General features: G+C 50.6%; 1 protein-coding gene across 2 annotated transcripts in view; it reads left to right on the forward strand.

The window, feature by feature from the left end:
- The window catches only part of ABTB3 (ankyrin repeat and BTB domain containing 3), a 195,651-nt gene that overhangs the window by 166,872 nt on the left and 7,223 nt on the right, over nt 1–21,556 (forward strand). For both annotated transcript variants that reach the window (XM_077266487.1, XM_077266486.1), the window contains one exon: nt 19,303–19,408. In XM_077266487.1, the coding sequence (XP_077122602.1) occupies nt 19,303–19,408 (106 nt within the window). The remainder of the gene's footprint in view (nt 1–19,302; nt 19,409–21,556) is intronic.

Below are 21,556 nucleotides of genomic sequence, written 5' to 3' on the forward strand. Positions count from 1 at the left end.
ACAAACCATCCTAATAATCTCACAGCGGCCATCATTCCTGATCACTTCTTTCTTCTATCTTGAGTGACTTTCATTCTTCATAGGTTTCTTATCAGTTCTTAGTCCCAATGGACATTTGTGCTCTGATCCAGGTTGGCCACCTGACCAGTCAGCGAGATTTTGTGCCAGGAGTCACAAACCTTTCATGTGCCTTGTGCTGAAATAGTAAAATCACAGCCTAATCCGTTCCCACCTCACCACACACCGGCTGCTCTGCCACCGATAAAAAATGACTTAGGTGCCACCTTCAGGACCAAGTAATGAAGTAGGAAATTCTCCGATGTGGCCGCGCTACATACATCTCTCGGCTAATTGCTTTATCTGCTGACCTGGAGCTCCATGAGGTGACACGGGTCTGTAAATGAAGACAAGTGGCCACGTGCCGGTATGTGGACCTCCATGTGCTGAGTTTGTCGCGTTTTCACTGGTCGTGTCCTTCCTTATCTTTCATCTTGTCTTGAGATGTCCAAGATAAGTCACATGAGATGTCCAACTTTGAATAAAACCTTTGGCCACTTCATTCCTCTCATCTTGAGCCAAGAGGAAAGGTGAAAAAGGACACAGTACATGGAGGCACGGCAGGTACAGTACATGGAGGCACGGCAGGTACAATACATGGAGGCACGGCAGGTACAATACATGGAGGCACCGCAGGTACAATACATGGAGGCACGGCAGGTACAGTACATGGAGGCACGGCAGGTACAATACATGGAGGCACGGCAGGTACAGTACATGGAGGCACGGCAGGTACAGTACATGGAGGCACGGCAGGTACAATACATGGAGGCACGGCAGGTACAATACATGGAGGCACGGCAGGTACAGTACATGGAGGCACGGCAGGTACAATACATGGAGGCACGGCAGGTACAATACATGGAGGCACGGCAGGTACAATACATGGAGGCACGGCAGGTACAATACATGGAGGCACGGCAGGTATAGTACATGGAGGCACGGCAGGTACAGTACATGGAGGCACGGCAGGTACAGTACATGGAGGCACGGCAGGTACAATACATGGAGGCACGGCAGGTACAGTACATGGAGGCACGGCAGGTACAGTACATGGAGGCACGGCAGGTACAGTACATGGAGGCACGGCAGGTACAATACATGGAGGCACAGCAGGTACAGTACATGGAGGCACGGCAGGTACAATACATGGAGGCACCGCAGGTACAATACATGGAGGCACCGCAGGTACAATACATGGAGGCACGGCAGGTACAATACATGGAGGCACGGCAGGTACAGTACATGGAGGCACGGCAGGTACAATACATGGAGGCACGGCAGGTACAGTACATGGAGGCACGGCAGGTACAATACATGGAGGCACGGCAGGTACAATACATGGAGGCACGGCAGGTACAATACATGGAGGCACGGCAGGTACAATACATGGAGGCACGGCAGGTACAATACATGGAGGCACGGCAGGTACAATACATGGAGGCACGGCAGGTACAATACATGGAGGCACGGCAGGTACAATACATGGAGGCACGGCAGGTACAATACATGGAGGCACGGCAGGTACAGTACATGGAGGCACGGCAGGTACAGTACATGGAGGCACGGCAGGTACAATACATGGAGGCACGGCAGGTACAATACATGGGGGCACGGCAGGTACAATACATGGAGGCACGGCAGGTACAATACATGGAGGCACGGCAGGTACAATACATGGAGGCACGGCAGGTACAATACATGGAGGCACAGCAGGTACAATACATGGAGGCACAGCAGGTACAGTACATGGAGGCACGGCAGGTACAGTACATGGAGGCACGGCAGGTACAATACATGGAGGCACAGCAGGTACAATACATGGAGGCACGGCAGGTACAATACATGGAGGCACGGCAGGTACAGTACATGGAGGCACAGCAGGTACAGTACATGGAGGCACGGCAGGTACAATACATGGAGGCACGGCAGGTACAGTACATGGAGGCACGGCAGGTACAATACATGGGGGCACGGCAGGTACAATACATGGAGGCACGGCAGGTACAGTACATGGAGGCACGGCAGGTACAGTACATGGAGGCACGGCAGGTACAATACATGGAGGCACGGCAGGTACAGTACATGGAGGCACGGCAGGTACAATACATGGAGGCACGGCAGGTACAATACATGGAGGCACGGCAGGTACAATACATGGAGGCACGGCAGGTACAATACATGGAGGCACGGCAGGTACAGTACATGGAGGCACGGCAGGTATAATACATGGAGGCACGGCAGGTACAATACATGGAGGCACGGCAGGTACAATACATGGAGGCACGGCAGGTACAATACATGGAGGCACGGCAGGTACAATACATGGAGGCACGGCAGGTACAGTACATGGAGGCACGGCAGGTACAGTACATGGAGGCACAGCAGGTACAGTACATGGAGGCACGGCAGGTATAATACATGGAGGCACGGCAGGTACAGTACATGGAGGCACGGCAGGTACAGTACATGGAGGCACGGCAGGTACAATACATGGAGGCACGGCAGGTACAATACATGGAGGCACGGCAGGTACAATACATGGAGGCACGGCAGGTACAATACATGGAGGCACAGCAGGTACAATACATGGAGGCACAGCAGGTACAGTACATGGAGGCACGGCAGGTACAGTACATGGAGGCACGGCAGGTACAATACATGGAGGCACAGCAGGTACAATACATGGAGGCACGGCAGGTACAATACATGGAGGCACGGCAGGTACAGTACATGGAGGCACAGCAGGTACAGTACATGGAGGCACGGCAGGTACAATACATGGAGGCACGGCAGGTACAGTACATGGAGGCACGGCAGGTACAATACATGGGGGCACGGCAGGTACAATACATGGAGGCACGGCAGGTACAGTACATGGAGGCACGGCAGGTACAGTACATGGAGGCACGGCAGGTACAATACATGGAGGCACGGCAGGTACAGTACATGGAGGCACGGCAGGTACAATACATGGAGGCACGGCAGGTACAATACATGGAGGCACGGCAGGTACAATACATGGAGGCACGGCAGGTACAATACATGGAGGCACGGCAGGTACAGTACATGGAGGCACGGCAGGTATAATACATGGAGGCACGGCAGGTACAATACATGGAGGCACGGCAGGTACAATACATGGAGGCACGGCAGGTACAATACATGGAGGCACGGCAGGTACAATACATGGAGGCACGGCAGGTACAGTACATGGAGGCACGGCAGGTACAATACATGGAGGCACGGCAGGTACAATACATGGAGGCACGGCAGGTACAATACATGGAGGCACGGCAGGTACAGTACATGGAGGCACGGCAGGTACAATACATGGAGGCACGGCAGGTACAATACATGGAGGCACGGCAGGTACAATACATGGAGGCACGGCAGGTACAATACATGGAGGCACGGCAGGTACAATACATGGAGGCACGGCAGGTACAGTACATGGAGGCACGGCAGGTACAATACATGGAGGCACGGCAGGTACAATACATGGAGGCACGGCAGGTACAATACATGGTGGCACGGCAGGTACAATACATGGAGGCACGGCAGGTACAATACATGGAGGCACGGCAGGTACAATACATGGAGGCACGGCAGGTACAATACATGGAGGCACGGCAGGTACAATACATGGAGGCACGGCAGGTACAATACATGGAGGCACGGCAGGTACAATACATGGAGGCACGGCAGGTACAATACATGGAGGCACGGCAGGTACAATACATGGAGGCACGGCAGGTACAGTACATGGAGGCACGGCAGGTACAGTACATGGAGGCACGGCAGGTACAGTACATGGAGGCACGGCAGGTACAGTACATGGAGGCACGGCAGGTACAATACATGGAGGCACGGCAGGTACAGTACATGGAGGCACGGCAGGTACAATACATGGAGGCACGGCAGGTACAATACATGGAGGCACGGCAGGTACAATACATGGAGGCACAGCAGGTACAATACATGGAGGCACGGCAGGTACAATACATGGAGGCACGGCAGGTACAGTACATGGAGGCACAGCAGGTACAGTACATGGAGGCACGGCAGGTACAATACATGGAGGCACGGCAGGTACAGTACATGGAGGCACGGCAGGTACAATACATGGGGGCACGGCAGGTACAATACATGGAGGCACGGCAGGTACAGTACATGGAGGCACGGCAGGTACAGTACATGGAGGCACGGCAGGTACAATACATGGAGGCACGGCAGGTACAGTACATGGAGGCACGGCAGGTACAATACATGGAGGCACGGCAGGTACAATACATGGAGGCACGGCAGGTACAATACATGGAGGCACGGCAGGTACAATACATGGAGGCACGGCAGGTACAGTACATGGAGGCACGGCAGGTATAATACATGGAGGCACGGCAGGTACAATACATGGAGGCACGGCAGGTACAATACATGGAGGCACGGCAGGTACAGTACATGGAGGCACGGCAGGTACAATACATGGAGGCACGGCAGGTACAATACATGGAGGCACGGCAGGTACAATACATGGAGGCACGGCAGGTACAGTACATGGAGGCACGGCAGGTACAATACATGGAGGCACGGCAGGTACAATACATGGGGGCACGGCAGGTACAATACATGGAGGCACGGCAGGTACAGTACATGGAGGCACGGCAGGTACAGTACATGGAGGCACGGCAGGTACAATACATGGAGGCACGGCAGGTACAGTACATGGAGGCACGGCAGGTACAATACATGGAGGCACGGCAGGTACAATACATGGAGGCACGGCAGGTACAATACATGGAGGCACGGCAGGTACAATACATGGAGGCACGGCAGGTACAATACATGGAGGCACGGCAGGTACAGTACATGGAGGCACGGCAGGTACAATACATGGAGGCACGGCAGGTACAGTACATGGAGGCACGGCAGGTACAATACATGGAGGCACGGCAGGTACAGTACATGGAGGCACGGCAGGTACAATACATGGAGGCACGGCAGGTACAGTACATGGAGGCACGGCAGGTATAATACATGGAGGCACGGCAGGTACAGTACATGGAGGCACGGCAGGTACAATACATGGAGGCACGGCAGGTACAATACATGGAGGCACGGCAGGTACAGTACATGGAGGCACGGCAGGTACAATACATGGAGGCACGGCAGGTACAATACATGGAGGCACGGCAGGTACAATACATGGTGGCACGGCAGGTACAATACATGGAGGCACGGCAGGTACAATACATGGAGGCACGGCAGGTACAGTACATGGAGGCACGGCAGGTACAGTACATGGAGGCACGGCAGGTACAGTACATGGAGGCACGGCAGGTACAATACATGGAGGCACGGCAGGTACAATACATGGAGGCACGGCAGGTACAGTACATGGAGGCACGGCAGGTACAATACATGGAGGCACCGCAGGTACAATACATGGAGGCACGGCAGGTACAATACATGGAGGCACGGCAGGTACAATACATGGAGGCACGGCAGGTACAGTACATGGAGGCACGGCAGGTACAATACATGGAGGCACGGCAGGTACAATACATGGAGGCACGGCAGGTACAGTACATGGAGGCACGGCAGGTACAATACATGGAGGCACGGCAGGTACAATACATGGAGGCACGGCAGGTACAGTACATGGAGGCACGGCAGGTACAATACATGGAGGCACGGCAGGTACAATACATGGAGGCACGGCAGGTACAATACATGGTGGCACGGCAGGTACAATACATGGAGGCACGGCAGGTACAATACATGGAGGCACGGCAGGTACAGTACATGGAGGCACGGCAGGTACAATACATGGAGGCACGGCAGGTACAGTACATGGAGGCACGGCAGGTACAATACATGGAGGCACGGCAGGTACAGTACATGGAGGCACGGCAGGTACAGTACATGGAGGCACGGCAGGTACAGTACATGGAGGCACGGCAGGTACAATACATGGAGGCACGGCAGGTACAATACATGGAGGCACGGCAGGTACAGTACATGGAGGCACGGCAGGTACAATACATGGAGGCACCGCAGGTACAATACATGGAGGCACGGCAGGTACAATACATGGAGGCACGGCAGGTACAATACATGGAGGCACGGCAGGTACAATACATGGAGGCACGGCAGGTACAATACATGGAGGCACGGCAGGTACAATACATGGAGGCACGGCAGGTACAATACATGGGGGCACGGCAGGTACAATACATGGAGGCACCGCAGGTACAATACATGGAGGCACGGCAGGTACAGTACATGGAGGCACGGCAGGTACAGTACATGGAGGCACGGCAGGTACAATACATGGAGGCACGGCAGGTACAATACATGGAGGCACGGCAGGTACAGTACATGGAGGCACGGCAGGTACAGTACATGGAGGCACGGCAGGTACAATACATGGAGGCACGGCAGGTACAATACATGGAGGCACGGCAGGTACAATACATGGAGGCACGGCAGGTACAATACATGGAGGCACGGCAGGTACAGTACATGGAGGCACGGCAGGTACAATACATGGAGGCACGGCAGGTACAATACATGGAGGCACGGCAGGTACAATACATGGAGGCACGGCAGGTACAATACATGGAGGCACGGCAGGTACAATACATGGAGGCACGGCAGGTACAGTACATGGAGGCACGGCAGGTACAATACATGGAGGCACGGCAGGTACAGTACATGGAGGCACGGCAGGTACAATACATGGAGGCACGGCAGGTACAGTACATGGAGGCACGGCAGGTACAATACATGGAGGCACGGCAGGTACAGTACATGGAGGCACGGCAGGTATAATACATGGAGGCACGGCAGGTACAGTACATGGAGGCACGGCAGGTACAATACATGGAGGCACGGCAGGTACAATACATGGAGGCACGGCAGGTACAATACATGGTGGCACGGCAGGTACAATACATGGAGGCACGGCAGGTACAATACATGGAGGCACGGCAGGTACAGTACATGGAGGCACGGCAGGTACAGTACATGGAGGCACGGCAGGTACAGTACATGGAGGCACGGCAGGTACAATACATGGAGGCACGGCAGGTACAATACATGGAGGCACGGCAGGTACAGTACATGGAGGCACGGCAGGTACAATACATGGAGGCACCGCAGGTACAATACATGGAGGCACGGCAGGTACAGTACATGGAGGCACGGCAGGTACAATACATGGAGGCACGGCAGGTACAATACATGGAGGCACGGCAGGTACAGTACATGGAGGCACGGCAGGTACAATACATGGAGGCACGGCAGGTACAATACATGGAGGCACGGCAGGTACAATACATGGTGGCACGGCAGGTACAATACATGGAGGCACGGCAGGTACAATACATGGAGGCACGGCAGGTACAGTACATGGAGGCACGGCAGGTACAGTACATGGAGGCACGGCAGGTACAGTACATGGAGGCACGGCAGGTACAATACATGGAGGCACGGCAGGTACAATACATGGAGGCACGGCAGGTACAGTACATGGAGGCACGGCAGGTACAATACATGGAGGCACCGCAGGTACAATACATGGAGGCACGGCAGGTACAATACATGGAGGCACGGCAGGTACAATACATGGAGGCACGGCAGGTACAATACATGGAGGCACGGCAGGTACAATACATGGAGGCACGGCAGGTACAATACATGGAGGCACGGCAGGTACAATACATGGGGGCACGGCAGGTACAATACATGGAGGCACCGCAGGTACAATACATGGAGGCACGGCAGGTACAGTACATGGAGGCACGGCAGGTACAGTACATGGAGGCACGGCAGGTACAATACATGGAGGCACGGCAGGTACAATACATGGAGGCACGGCAGGTACAGTACATGGAGGCACGGCAGGTACAGTACATGGAGGCACGGCAGGCACAATACATGGAGGCACGGCAGGTACAATACATGGAGGCACGGCAGGTACAGTACATGGAGGCACGGCAGGTACAATACATGGAGACACGGCAGGTACAGTACATGGAGGCACGGCAGGTACAATACATGGAGGCACCGCAGGTACAATACATGGGGGCACGGCAGGTACAATACATGGAGGCACCGCAGGTACAATACATGGAGGCACGGCAGGTACAATACATGGAGGCACGGCAGGTACAATACATGGAGGCACGGCAGGTACAATACATGGAGGCACGGCAGGTACAATACATGGAGGCACGGCAGGTGCAATACATGGAGGCACGGCAGGTACAATACATGGAGGCACGGCAGGTACAGTACATGGAGGCACGGCAGGTACAGTACATGGAGGCACGGCAGGTACAATACATGGAGGCACGGCAGGTACAATACATGGAGGCACGGCAGGTATAATACATGGAGGCACGGCAGGTACAATACATGGAGGCACGGCAGGTACAATACATGGGGGCACGGCAGGTACAATACATGGGGGCACGGCAGGTACAGTACATGGAGGCACGGCAGGTACAGTACATGGAGGCACGGCAGGTACAATACATGGAGGCACGGCAGGTGCAATACATGGAGGCACGGCAGGTACAATACATGGAGGCACGGCAGGTACAGTACATGGAGGCACGGCAGGTACAATACATGGAGGCACGGCAGGTACAATACATGGAGGCACGGCAGGTACAGTACATGGAGGCACGGCAGGTACAGTACATGGAGGCACGGCAGGTACAGTACATGGAGGCACGGCAGGTACAATACATGGAGGCACGGCAGGTACAATACATGGAGGCACGGCAGGTACAATACATGGAGGCACGGCAGGTACAATACATGGAGGCACGGCAGGTACAATACATGGAGGCACGGCAGGTACAATACATGGAGGCACGGCAGGTACAATACATGGAGGCACGGCAGGTACAGTACATGGAGGCACGGCAGGTACAATACATGGAGGCACGGCAGGTACAATACATGGAGGCACGGCAGGTACAATACATGGAGGCACGGCAGGTACAATACATGGAGGCACGGCAGGTACAGTACATGGAGGCACGGCAGGTACAATACATGGAGGCACGGCAGGTACAATACATGGAGGCACGGCAGGTACAATACATGGAGGCACGGCAGGTACAGTACATGGAGGCACGGCAGGTACAATACATGGAGGCACGGCAGGTACAATACATGGAGGCACGGCAGGTACAATACATGGAGGCACCGCAGGTACAATACATGGAGGCACGGCAGGTACAGTACATGGAGGCACGGCAGGTACAATACATGGAGGCACCGCAGGTACAATACATGGAGGCACGGCAGGTACAATACATGGAGGCACGGCAGGTACAATACATGGAGGCACGGCAGGTACAATACATGGAGGCACCGCAGGTACAATACATGGAGGCACGGCAGGTACAGTACATGGAGGCACGGCAGGTACAATACATGGAGGCACCGCAGGTACAATACATGGAGGCACGGCAGGTACAATACATGGAGGCACGGCAGGTACAATACATGGAGGCACGGCAGGTACAGTACATGGAGGCACGGCAGGTACAATACATGGAGGCACGGCAGGTGCAATACATGGAGGCACGGCAGGTGCAATACATGGAGGCACGGCAGGTACAGTACATGGAGGCACGGCAGGTACAATACATGGAGGCACGGCAGGTACAATACATGGAGGCACGGCAGGTACAATACATGGAGGCACGGCAGGTACAATACATGGAGGCACGGCAGGTACAGTACATGGGGGCACGGCAGGTACAATACATGGAGGCACGGCAGGTACAATACATGGGGGCACGGCAGGTACAATACATGGAGGCACGGCAGGTACAGTACATGGAGGCACGGCAGGTACAATACATGGAGGCACGGCAGGTACAGTACATGGAGGCACGGCAGGTACAATACATGGAGGCACGGCAGGTACAGTACATGGAGGCACGGCAGGTACAATACATGGAGGCACGGCAGGTACAGTACATGGAGGCACGGCAGGTATAATACATGGAGGCACGGCAGGTACAGTACATGGAGGCACGGCAGGTACAATACATGGAGGCACGGCAGGTACAATACATGGAGGCACGGCAGGTACAGTACATGGAGGCACGGCAGGTACAATACATGGAGGCACGGCAGGTACAATACATGGAGGCACGGCAGGTACAATACATGGTGGCACGGCAGGTACAATACATGGAGGCACGGCAGGTACAATACATGGAGGCACGGCAGGTACAGTACATGGAGGCACGGCAGGTACAGTACATGGAGGCACGGCAGGTACAGTACATGGAGGCACGGCAGGTACAATACATGGAGGCACGGCAGGTACAATACATGAAGGCACGGCAGGTACAGTACATGGAGGCACGGCAGGTACAATACATGGAGGCACCGCAGGTACAATACATGGAGGCACGGCAGGTACAATACATGGAGGCACGGCAGGTACAATACATGGAGGCACGGCAGGTACAGTACATGGAGGCACGGCAGGTACAATACATGGAGGCACGGCAGGTACAATACATGGAGGCACGGCAGGTACAATACATGGAGGCACGGCAGGTACAGTACATGGAGGCACGGCAGGTACAATACATGGAGGCACGGCAGGTACAATACATGGAGGCACGGCAGGTACAGTACATGGAGGCACGGCAGGTACAATACATGGAGGCACGGCAGGTACAATACATGGAGGCACGGCAGGTACAATACATGGTGGCACGGCAGGTACAATACATGGAGGCACGGCAGGTACAATACATGGAGGCACGGCAGGTACAGTACATGGAGGCACGGCAGGTACAGTACATGGAGGCACGGCAGGTACAGTACATGGAGGCACGGCAGGTACAATACATGGAGGCACGGCAGGTACAATACATGGAGGCACGGCAGGTACAGTACATGGAGGCACGGCAGGTACAATACATGGAGGCACCGCAGGTACAATACATGGAGGCACGGCAGGTACAATACATGGAGGCACGGCAGGTACAATACATGGAGGCACGGCAGGTACAATACATGGAGGCACGGCAGGTACAATACATGGAGGCACGGCAGGTACAATACATGGAGGCACGGCAGGTACAATACATGGGGGCACGGCAGGTACAATACATGGAGGCACGGCAGGTACAGTACATGGAGGCACGGCAGGTACAGTACATGGAGGCACGGCAGGTACAATACATGGAGGCACGGCAGGTACAATACATGGAGGCACGGCAGGTACAGTACATGGAGGCACGGCAGGTACAGTACATGGAGGCACGGCAGGTACAATACATGGAGGCACGGCAGGTACAATACATGGAGGCACGGCAGGTACAGTACATGGAGGCACGGCAGGTACAATACATGGAGACACGGCAGGTACAGTACATGGAGGCACGGCAGGTACAATACATGGAGGCACCGCAGGTACAATACATGGGGGCACGGCAGGTACAATACATGGAGGCACCGCAGGTACAATACATGGAGGCACGGCAGGTACAATACATGGAGGCACGGCAGGTACAATACATGGAGGCACGGCAGGTACAATACATGGAGGCACGGCAGGTACAATACATGGAGGCACGGCAGGTGCAATACATGGAGGCACGGCAGGTACAATACATGGAGGCACGGCAGGTACAGTACATGGAGGCACGGCAGGTACAGTACATGGAGGCACGGCAGGTACAATACATGGAGGCACGGCAGGTACAATACATGGAGGCACGGCAGGTATAATACATGGAGGCACGGCAGGTACAATACATGGAGGCACGGCAGGTACAGTACATGGAGGCACGGCAGGTACAGTACATGGAGGCACGGCAGGTACAGTACATGGAGGCACGGCAGGTACAATACATGGAGGCACGGCAGGTACAATACATGGAGGCACGGCAGGTACAATACATGGAGGCACGGCAGGTACAATACATGGGGGCACGGCAGGTACAATACATGGAGGCACCGCAGGTACAATACATGGAGGCACGGCAGGTACAGTACATGGAGGCACGGCAGGTACAATACATGGAGGCACCGCAGGTACAATACATGGAGGCACGGCAGGTACAATACATGGAGGCACGGCAGGTACAATACATGGAGGCACGGCAGGTACAATACATGGAGGCACGGCAGGTACAATACATGGAGGCACGGCAGGTGCAATACATGGAGGCACGGCAGGTGCAATACATGGAGGCACGGCAGGTACAGTACATGGAGGCACGGCAGGTACAATACATGGAGGCACGGCAGGTACAATACATGGAGGCACGGCAGGTACAATACATGGAGGCACGGCAGGTACAATACATGGAGGCACGGCAGGTACAGTACATGGGGGCACGGCAGGTACAATACATGGAGGCACGGCAGGTACAATACATGGAGGCACGGCAGGTACAATACATGGAGGCACGGCAGGTACAATACATGGAGGCACGGCAGGTACAGTACATGGAGGCACGGCAGGTACAGTACATGGAGGCACGGCAGGTACAATACATGGAGGCACGGCAGGTACAATACATGGAGGCACGGCAGGTACAGTACATGGAGGCACGGCAGGTACAATACATGGAGACACGGCAGGTACAGTACATGGAGGCACGGCAGGTACAATACATGGAGGCACCGCAGGTACAATACATGGGGGCACGGCAGGTACAATACATGGAGGCACCGCAGGTACAATACATGGAGGCACGGCAGGTACAATACATGGAGGCACGGCAGGTACAATACATGGAGGCACGGCAGGTACAATACATGGAGGCACGGCAGGTACAATACATGGAGGCACGGCAGGTGCAATACATGGAGGCACGGCAGGTACAATACATGGAGGCACGGCAGGTACAGTACATGGAGGCACGGCAGGTACAGTACATGGAGGCACGGCAGGTACAATACATGGAGGCACGGCAGGTACAATACATGGAGGCACGGCAGGTATAATACATGGAGGCACGGCAGGTACAATACATGGAGGCACGGCAGGTACAGTACATGGAGGCACGGCAGGTACAGTACATGGAGGCACGGCAGGTACAGTACATGGAGGCACGGCAGGTACAATACATGGAGGCACGGCAGGTACAATACATGGAGGCACGGCAGGTACAATACATGGAGGCACGGCAGGTACAATACATGGGGGCACGGCAGGTACAATACATGGAGGCACCGCAGGTACAATACATGGAGGCACGGCAGGTACAGTACATGGAGGCACGGCAGGTACAATACATGGAGGCACCGCAGGTACAATACATGGAGGCACGGCAGGTACAATACATGGAGGCACGGCAGGTACAATACATGGAGGCACGGCAGGTACAATACATGGAGGCACGGCAGGTACAATACATGGAGGCACGGCAGGTGCAATACATGGAGGCACGGCAGGTGCAATACATGGAGGCACGGCAGGTACAGTACATGGAGGCACGGCAGGTACAATACATGGAGGCACGGCAGGTACAATACATGGAGGCACGGCAGGTACAATACATGGAGGCACGGCAGGTACAATACATGGAGGCACGGCAGGTACAGTACATGGGGGCACGGCAGGTACAATACATGGAGGCACGGCAGGTACAATACATGGAGGCACGGCAGGTACAATACATGGAGGCACAGAGCAAATGTCTGTTATTGGCATTAGGATCCTAGATTATTATCTGCCGCTGGCTCCAAAGTTGGATCCTACATGAGAACTGCAGCCTCGTCCACTTCATCTATGATGTCACTTCCGGTTCAGGATCTTGTCGATCTCCTGGATCTAAGGCTGTCAAGGTGTCAGCTTAGTTTTAGATGCTGTGATAGTTCAGTCTTAACCATTTTTCATAAATGAGTGCGCGGTGACCTCATGCAGAAATCCCCCACGGTTCACCCCACTGTACGTGAGCGAGGAGTGAATGGCACTGAATGGAAGCCAGATGTATCTCCTGCGAAGAACTCAGCTCACATATCAGGATCTTGCCTCGTTCCGATCCCATCATCTCTGCAATCGTCTCATTACTGGCCCCCAAGGACGTAACTTTCCTTCTCGCCCAGGGTTTCCCAAAGTTCACTTCACAGCTGTGATTTTAAATGCAATTTCCAAGTTTATTCTTGGCAGATCTCCCAGCGTTTAGTCTGATGGGGCTTTTTATTCTTTCCTTCATTTCATTCCGGTCTACTGAGGAAAAGCCTTCATCTACTCTGAAAAAAAAACCTTTTGTAGATCAGTTTTCTTCCATAGATCTTACAGACCTCAGAGCTGCAGCAAGATGCTGATTGTTTTTAATTACACCGACCATGGTGGTAATGAGTACCAGTACTCTGGAGTGAAATGTAATCATCCTACTATAGCTGACAATGAGAAGAGCTCCGCAGAGGCCGGCGCTGCGGGGAAGGAGCTGAAGTATTGGGAGACGTTCAGTGCTTCATCAATTTCATCGCTTTAGTGAGTAGGAAAATAAAAAAGAATAAAAGTTTACTTGTGTCCTCAAAAGACCAACCAGAGGAAAGGATACTAAAGAACCAGGAGAGGAAATTATACTAAAGACACACCAGAGGAAAGGATACTAAAGGCCTACTAGAAGAAATTAAGAAATGTTACTGAGGTACACCAGAGCAAAGGATACTAAAGGTCCGCCAGAGGAAAAGATACTAAAGGACCACCAGAGGAAAGGATACTAAAGGACCACCAGAGGAAAGGATACTAAAGGTCCACCAGAGGAAAGGATACTAAAGGACCACCAGAGGAAAGGATACTAAAGGACCACCAGAGGAAAGGATACTAAAGGTCCACCAGAGGAAAGGATACTAAAGGTCCACCAGAGGAAAGGATACTAAAGGTCCACCAGAGGAAAGGATACTAAAGGTCCACCAGAGGAAAGGATACTAAAGGTCCACCAGAGGAAAGGATACTAAAGGTCCACCAGAGGAAATGATACTAAAGGTCCACCAGAGGAAAGGATACTAAAGGTCCACCAGAGGAAAGGATACTAAAGGTCCACCAGAGGAAAGGATACTAAAGGTCCACCAGAGGAAAGGATACTAAAGGTCCACCAGAGGAAAGGATACTAAAGGTCCACCAGAGGAAAGGATACTAAAGGTCCACCAGAGGAAAGGATACTAAAGGTCCACCAGAGGAAAGGATACTAAAGGACCACCAGAGGAAAGGACACTAAAGGTCCACCAGAGGAAAGGATACTAAAGGTCCACCAGAGGAAAGGATACTAAAGGACCACCAACAAAAGTGATACTGAAGGATCATCAGGGAAAAGGATATTGATATCCAACAGAGAAAATTATGGTATACTAAAAAGATCACCAGAGGAAAGCATACTAAAGGTCCACCAGAGGAAAGGATAATAAATAGTGATAAGTGCAAGTGCTCGTTACTCGAGTTTGCCTTGGGTGCTCGGGTATTGCGGCTGCTCGAATGACATATTTGAGATCCCGCGACCGTGGGGACTCGAACATGTCACTCGAATGCCCTCGATACTTGGTGCATACCTGAGCACCTAAGGCAAACTTGACTATCGCAGGTGCTTGAGTGATATGTTCGAGTCCCAGCTAAACATGCGGGGATTGCCTGTATATGTCAGGCAATACCCGCATGTTTTGTAACTGTGCAGCAGCTGTGAAACATGCGGCCACGGGGACTCGAAAATGTCACTCAAGCACCCGCAATACTCAGTGCATACAGTACAGACCAAAAGTTTGGACACACCTTCTCATTCAAAGATTTTTCTGTATTTTCATATGACTATGAAAATTGTACATTCACACTGAAGGCATCAAAACTATGAATTAACAAATGTGGAATTATATACTTAACAAAAAAGTGTTAAACAACTGAAAATGTGTCTTATATTCTAGGTTCTTCAAAGTAGCCACCTTTTGCTTTGATGACTGCTTTGCACACTCTTGGCATTCTCTTGATGAGCTTCAAGAGGTAGTCACCGGGAATGGTTTTCACGTCACAGGTGGGCCCTGTCAGGTTTAATAAGTGGGATTTCTTGCCTTATAAATGGTGTTGGGACCATCAGTTGTGTTGTGCAGAAGTCTGGTGGATACACAGCTGATAGTCCTACTGAATAGACTGTTAGAATTTGTATTATGGCAAGAAAAAAGCAGCTAAGTAAAGAAATCGAGTGGCCATCATTACTTTAAGAAATGAAGGTCAGTCAGTCCGAAAAATTGGGAAAACTTTGAAAGTGTCCCCAAGTACAGTGGCAAAAACCACCGCCCCAGGAAAGGAAGACCAAGAGTTACCTCTGCTTCGGAGGATAAGTTCATCTGAGTCACCAGCCTCAGAAATCACAGGTTAACAGCAGCTCAGATTACAGACCAGGTCAATGCCACACAGAGTTCTAGCAGCAGACACATCTCTACAACAACTGTTAAGCGGAGACTTTGTGCAGCAGGCCTTCAGTCCAAGTTTGAGATCTTTGGTTCCAACCACCGTGTCTTTGTGCGACGCAGAAAAGGTGAACGGATGGACTCTACATGCCTGGTTCCCACCGTGAAGCATGGAGGAGGAGGTGTGATGGTGTGGGGGTGTGTGTGGGGGGGGATGGGGGTAACACTGTTGGGGATTTATTCAAAATGGAAGGCATACTGAACCAGCATGGCTACCACAGCATCTTGCAGCAGCATGCTATTCCATCCGGTTTGCGTTTAGTTGGACCATCATTTATTTTTCCCAGGACAATGACCCCAAACACACCTCCAGGCTGTGTAAGGGCTATTTGACCAAGAAGAAGAGTGATGGGGTGCTACGCCAGATGACCTGGCCTCCACAGTCACCAGACCTGAACCCAATCGAGATGGTTTGGGGTGAGCTGGACCGCGAGTGAAGGCAAAAGGGCCAACAAGTGCTAAGCATCTCTGGGAACTCCTTCAAGATTGTTGGAAGACCATTCCCGGTGACTACCTCTTGAAGCTCATCAAGAGAATGCTAAGAGTGTGCAAAGCAGTCATCAAAGCAAAAGGTGGCTACTTTGAAGAACCTAGAATATAAGGCATATTTTCAGTTGTCTCACACTTTTTTGTTAAGTATATAATTCCACATGTGCTAGTTCATAGTTTTGATGCCTTCAGTGTGAATTTACAATTTTCATAGTCATGAAAATACAGAAAAATTGTTGAATGATAAGGTATGTCCAAACTTTTGGTCTGTACTGTACCTGAGCACTCTAGGCAAACTCGAGTGACGAACACTTGCACTCATCACTAATAATAAAGGTCTACCAGAAGAAACATTACTCAAGGTCCACCAGAGAAAAGGATACAGAAGGCTCGCCAGAGGAAAGGATACTGATATCCAACAGAGGAAAGGATACTAAAGGTGCACCAGAGGAAAGGATAATTAAGGCCTACCAGAAAAAATATTACTGAAGGTCCACCACAGGAAAGGATACTAAAGGTCCACCAGAGGAAAGGATACTAAATGTCCATCAACGGAAAGGATACTAAAGGACCTCCAAAGGAAAGGAGAATAAAGGTCCACTAGAGGAAAGGATACCGAAGAACCACCGGAGAAAACAATACTGAAAGTCTACCTGAGGAAAGAATGCTGAAGGACCACCAGATGCAGTGGTATGGAAGGCCCATCATAGGCAGTGATAATGTTCACCAGATGCAGTGATACTGAAGGCCCACCAGAGACAGCGATACTAAGAGCCCACCAGAGGCAGTGATATGGAAGGCCCACTAGACGCAATGATAGTGGAGGTCCACTAGAGACAGTGATACTGGAGTCCCACTAGAGGCAGTGATTCAAAAGGTCCACCAGAGGCAGTGATAGTAAGGGCATAGTAAGCAGAGAAAACAATGAGCTAGATCAAACAGAGGAAATCATACTGGAGGGCAATGCTCTATCCACATAGGGCAAGTGCATTTGTAAATTCTTCACCAGGGTATATCATACTTACAAACACTTGTATTGGTAAATGGGGAATGCCACAGCGTACCTGGAAATGCTCACCTTTTTGGTAGGGTTTTCGAGACTGAATCTGAAAAATAAGAACAGTCCTAGAAAATTTGTGACTGTTGGCGGCTTTGCTGTAGGATATTTTTTTTAATGAAATGCAAAAGAAATCATTAACAAAAAGTGATCTACTCCAATGGCTGCTTCAGGTTGTCTACTAATGATCATCATGTGCCTTGTTATATATAGGCAAAGTCCGAGCCATGTTTTCTTCTCATAGACCAGCCCGACCTTCGGAACTCAACCAAAGACCATGTCTGGGCTAGAGAACCACATGGACATGGAGTCGAACAATGTCTCAAATCTTACATTTCCGAAATAAATAATTTGTGCCATCTTTGTGGTGACTAGTGAATAATGGTTGTCTTAGATAGGAAATGTTCAACCCACAATTGGGATATTATTGTGTGTTTATTAATTATATGAATTTTACCTATTAAGTCACCCATTGCCTTACACTGATTAAGGCAGGAACAACTGACCTAATGCGTGAGAAGGTGTCCTGACTTCCCCACCAACTCTCAGATATCGAGAGGAAGAAGGATTGGACATGTTGGATCTCAATATTCCTGATCCTTTGCTGTTTAGATATATAAGCCACTAGTGTGGTCTGACATTGGGTTATTCCCCTTTGTAAGTGAATGGTTGGATTGGAAGGAACAGATGTTGGTCGAATGAGCTGACAACTATCTTCTAGTTCTGAGTTACTACTCAATAGAACATTGGAGATCACGATGGTGGTTCTTCTCACCTGCTTCCTTCGTATCATGTACTTAATACTTCACCTATTAGTCAGGAATCAATCATGGCATAAAGTTGGCAGGTAGAAACCACTAGTTGACTTTTAACTTGGCCTTCATAATGTAAGATGACCGGACAAGAAGAAGGTCAACTTAACCGAGTCAAACAATTTGAGCTACAATTTAATGTTTAAAATACAAAATCACAAAAATTAAGTCATCAGGGTTAAATATCGTAAACGCCATGTCTCTATTGAGAACTTTTTTTTCCGAAAACTTTCCTAGGGGTTATTGAACTGATCCAATCAGGTCACAATCAATATAAGCTCAGGCTGAAATCCAAGGGGAGTCTCAGTTTACGACTTCCCGACAATTCAATCTTCTGACATATCTCCATGTCACGCAGGTCAAAACATCGAAATGTGAACCATGTTTTGTATAATAGAAATGGTCTCCTCCTCTTCATTACAGAACGAGGTCATCAGCCAACAGTTGGCCGTCATCTTCAGCCAGTGCTACGGCCCTTACCCCATCCCCAAGCTGACTGAGATAAAGCGCAAGCAGACGTCCCGGCTGGGTAAGCCTTCAACAACTTATAACTTAGCCATATTTCTTGTGCATTGGGCATAAGGCAGGATATTTCTCCTTGTGGATGGCACCAATCTGGCGTTAGAAGACTTAAAGGCTATGCAATGCTCCTCTGAGAATTTAATTTGCAGTCTTAAAAGTCTATATTGACCCATTATCACATGACTTAGGATAAAAAGCCAAACCAGATTATTAATTTACAGACATGTGTTTCGGAGTGTTTGCCCCTCATCAGTACAAAACGGGAGATCTGATTTGGCTAGATGAGAGGCCTCTGACATAGGGTATAACGTTTCTCTAGTCCTTTTCCTATAAGTCTCAATACGCCGGCTTGGGACTCTCCACAAGGAGAAATGTTCCCCACTTGAATCCTTTGAGACCTCTCAAGCTGCCAAACATGATCTCCTGCTTTGCACTGATGAGGGGCAAAAACCCCAAAACATGTGTCAAAAAATGGAGAGACTGGTTTGCCTTTTTATCCTGCTGGTAAAGGGTTAATATTGACTATTAGGATGGCTACACCAATAGGTGGCGCTACAGTTCTAGTTCTCTTCTTCAATGAAAAGGATATTTGCATAGCTCGTGCACTAATTGCAATAAAAATTTAAAAAATGAAAGAAATGCAGATGAACCGATAAACCAACCGGGCCCTCGGAGCTCATTTGTAGTCGACACCATGTGTAATACGTCTCCGTACTTTTACATTACGCCTGCTACGCCCGGCTAGAACATTTGCTCCATAATGCAGATCTCATTTATATTGATAGGCGGCTTTATCACAGATTCTTACAATGACAGGCGGAATTTTAGTGATGGGCTGCATTTACTAATCAGAAAGATCTGCTAAATATAGGAAGGACTTCCATATATAGGTCTTGTCCATCCAGGCGAATACAGAGACTTTGATCTACCACCATTTTTAAGAATTGCTCTGTAGACGTGAGGATTATTGATCCGGTATTGATTCGCCTCAGGTGAGTGGCGGTACAATTCATGGATGAAAGCTGAAAAAGGAGAAAAAAGAAAAGTTCTTCTTTGGCTTTGTTGATGACCTAAAATTTATGCTGTCAACTCAAAAAAGCATGGCGGTGTTGGGTAAATTTTCGCTATAGGGTCAGTTTGGAGGACCAGAAAGTTGTATCCCCCTATATATAAAGGCTTTTTACTACAATTTGAGTCCTTCTCTCTCATCCTTGCCCAATGGCCACATTTTGTTATTGTCCATTTATGAATGGAGTGGTAATGACCATGTCTATATACGATGGTGGTCACTATATACTGAATGGAGTGGTAATGACCATGTCTATATACAATGGTGGTCACTATATACTGAATGTAGTGGTAATGACCATGTCTATATACGATGGTGGTCACTATGTACTGAATGGAGTGGTAATGACCATGTCTATATACGATGGTGGTCACTATATACTGAATGGAGCGGTAATGACCATGTCTATATACGGTGGTGGTCACTATATACTGAATGGAGCGGTAATGACCAAGTCTATATACGGTGGTGGTCACTATATACTGAATGGAGTGGTAATGACCATGTCTATATACGGTGGTGGTCACTATATACTGAATGGAGTGGTAATGACCATGTCTATATACGGTGGTGGTCACTATATACTGAATGGAGTGGTAATGACCATGTCTATATACGGTGGTGGTCACTATATACTGAATGGAGTGGTAATGACCATGTCTATATACGGTGGTGGTCACTTTATACTGAATGGAGTGGTAATGACCATGTCTATATACGGTGGTGGTCACTATATACTGAATGGAGTGGTAATGACCATGTCTATATACGGTGGTGGTCACTATATACTGAATGGAGTGGTAATGACCATGTCTATATACGGTGGTGGTCACTATATACTGAATGGAGTGGTAATGACCATGTCTATATACGATGGTGGTCGTACATGGTCACTATATACTGGAGTGGTAATGACCATGTCTATATATGATGGTGGTCACTATATACTGAATGGAGTGGTAATGACCATGTCTATATACGGTGGTGGTCGTACATGGTCACTATATACTGAATGGAGTGGTAATGACCATGTCTATATACGGTGGTGGTCGTACATGGTCACTATATACTGAATGGAGCGGTAAT

The sequence above is a fragment of the Ranitomeya variabilis genome, chromosome 5, assembly GCF_051348905.1.
Source record: "Ranitomeya variabilis isolate aRanVar5 chromosome 5, aRanVar5.hap1, whole genome shotgun sequence".
Lineage (NCBI taxonomy): Eukaryota > Metazoa > Chordata > Amphibia > Anura > Dendrobatidae > Ranitomeya > Ranitomeya variabilis.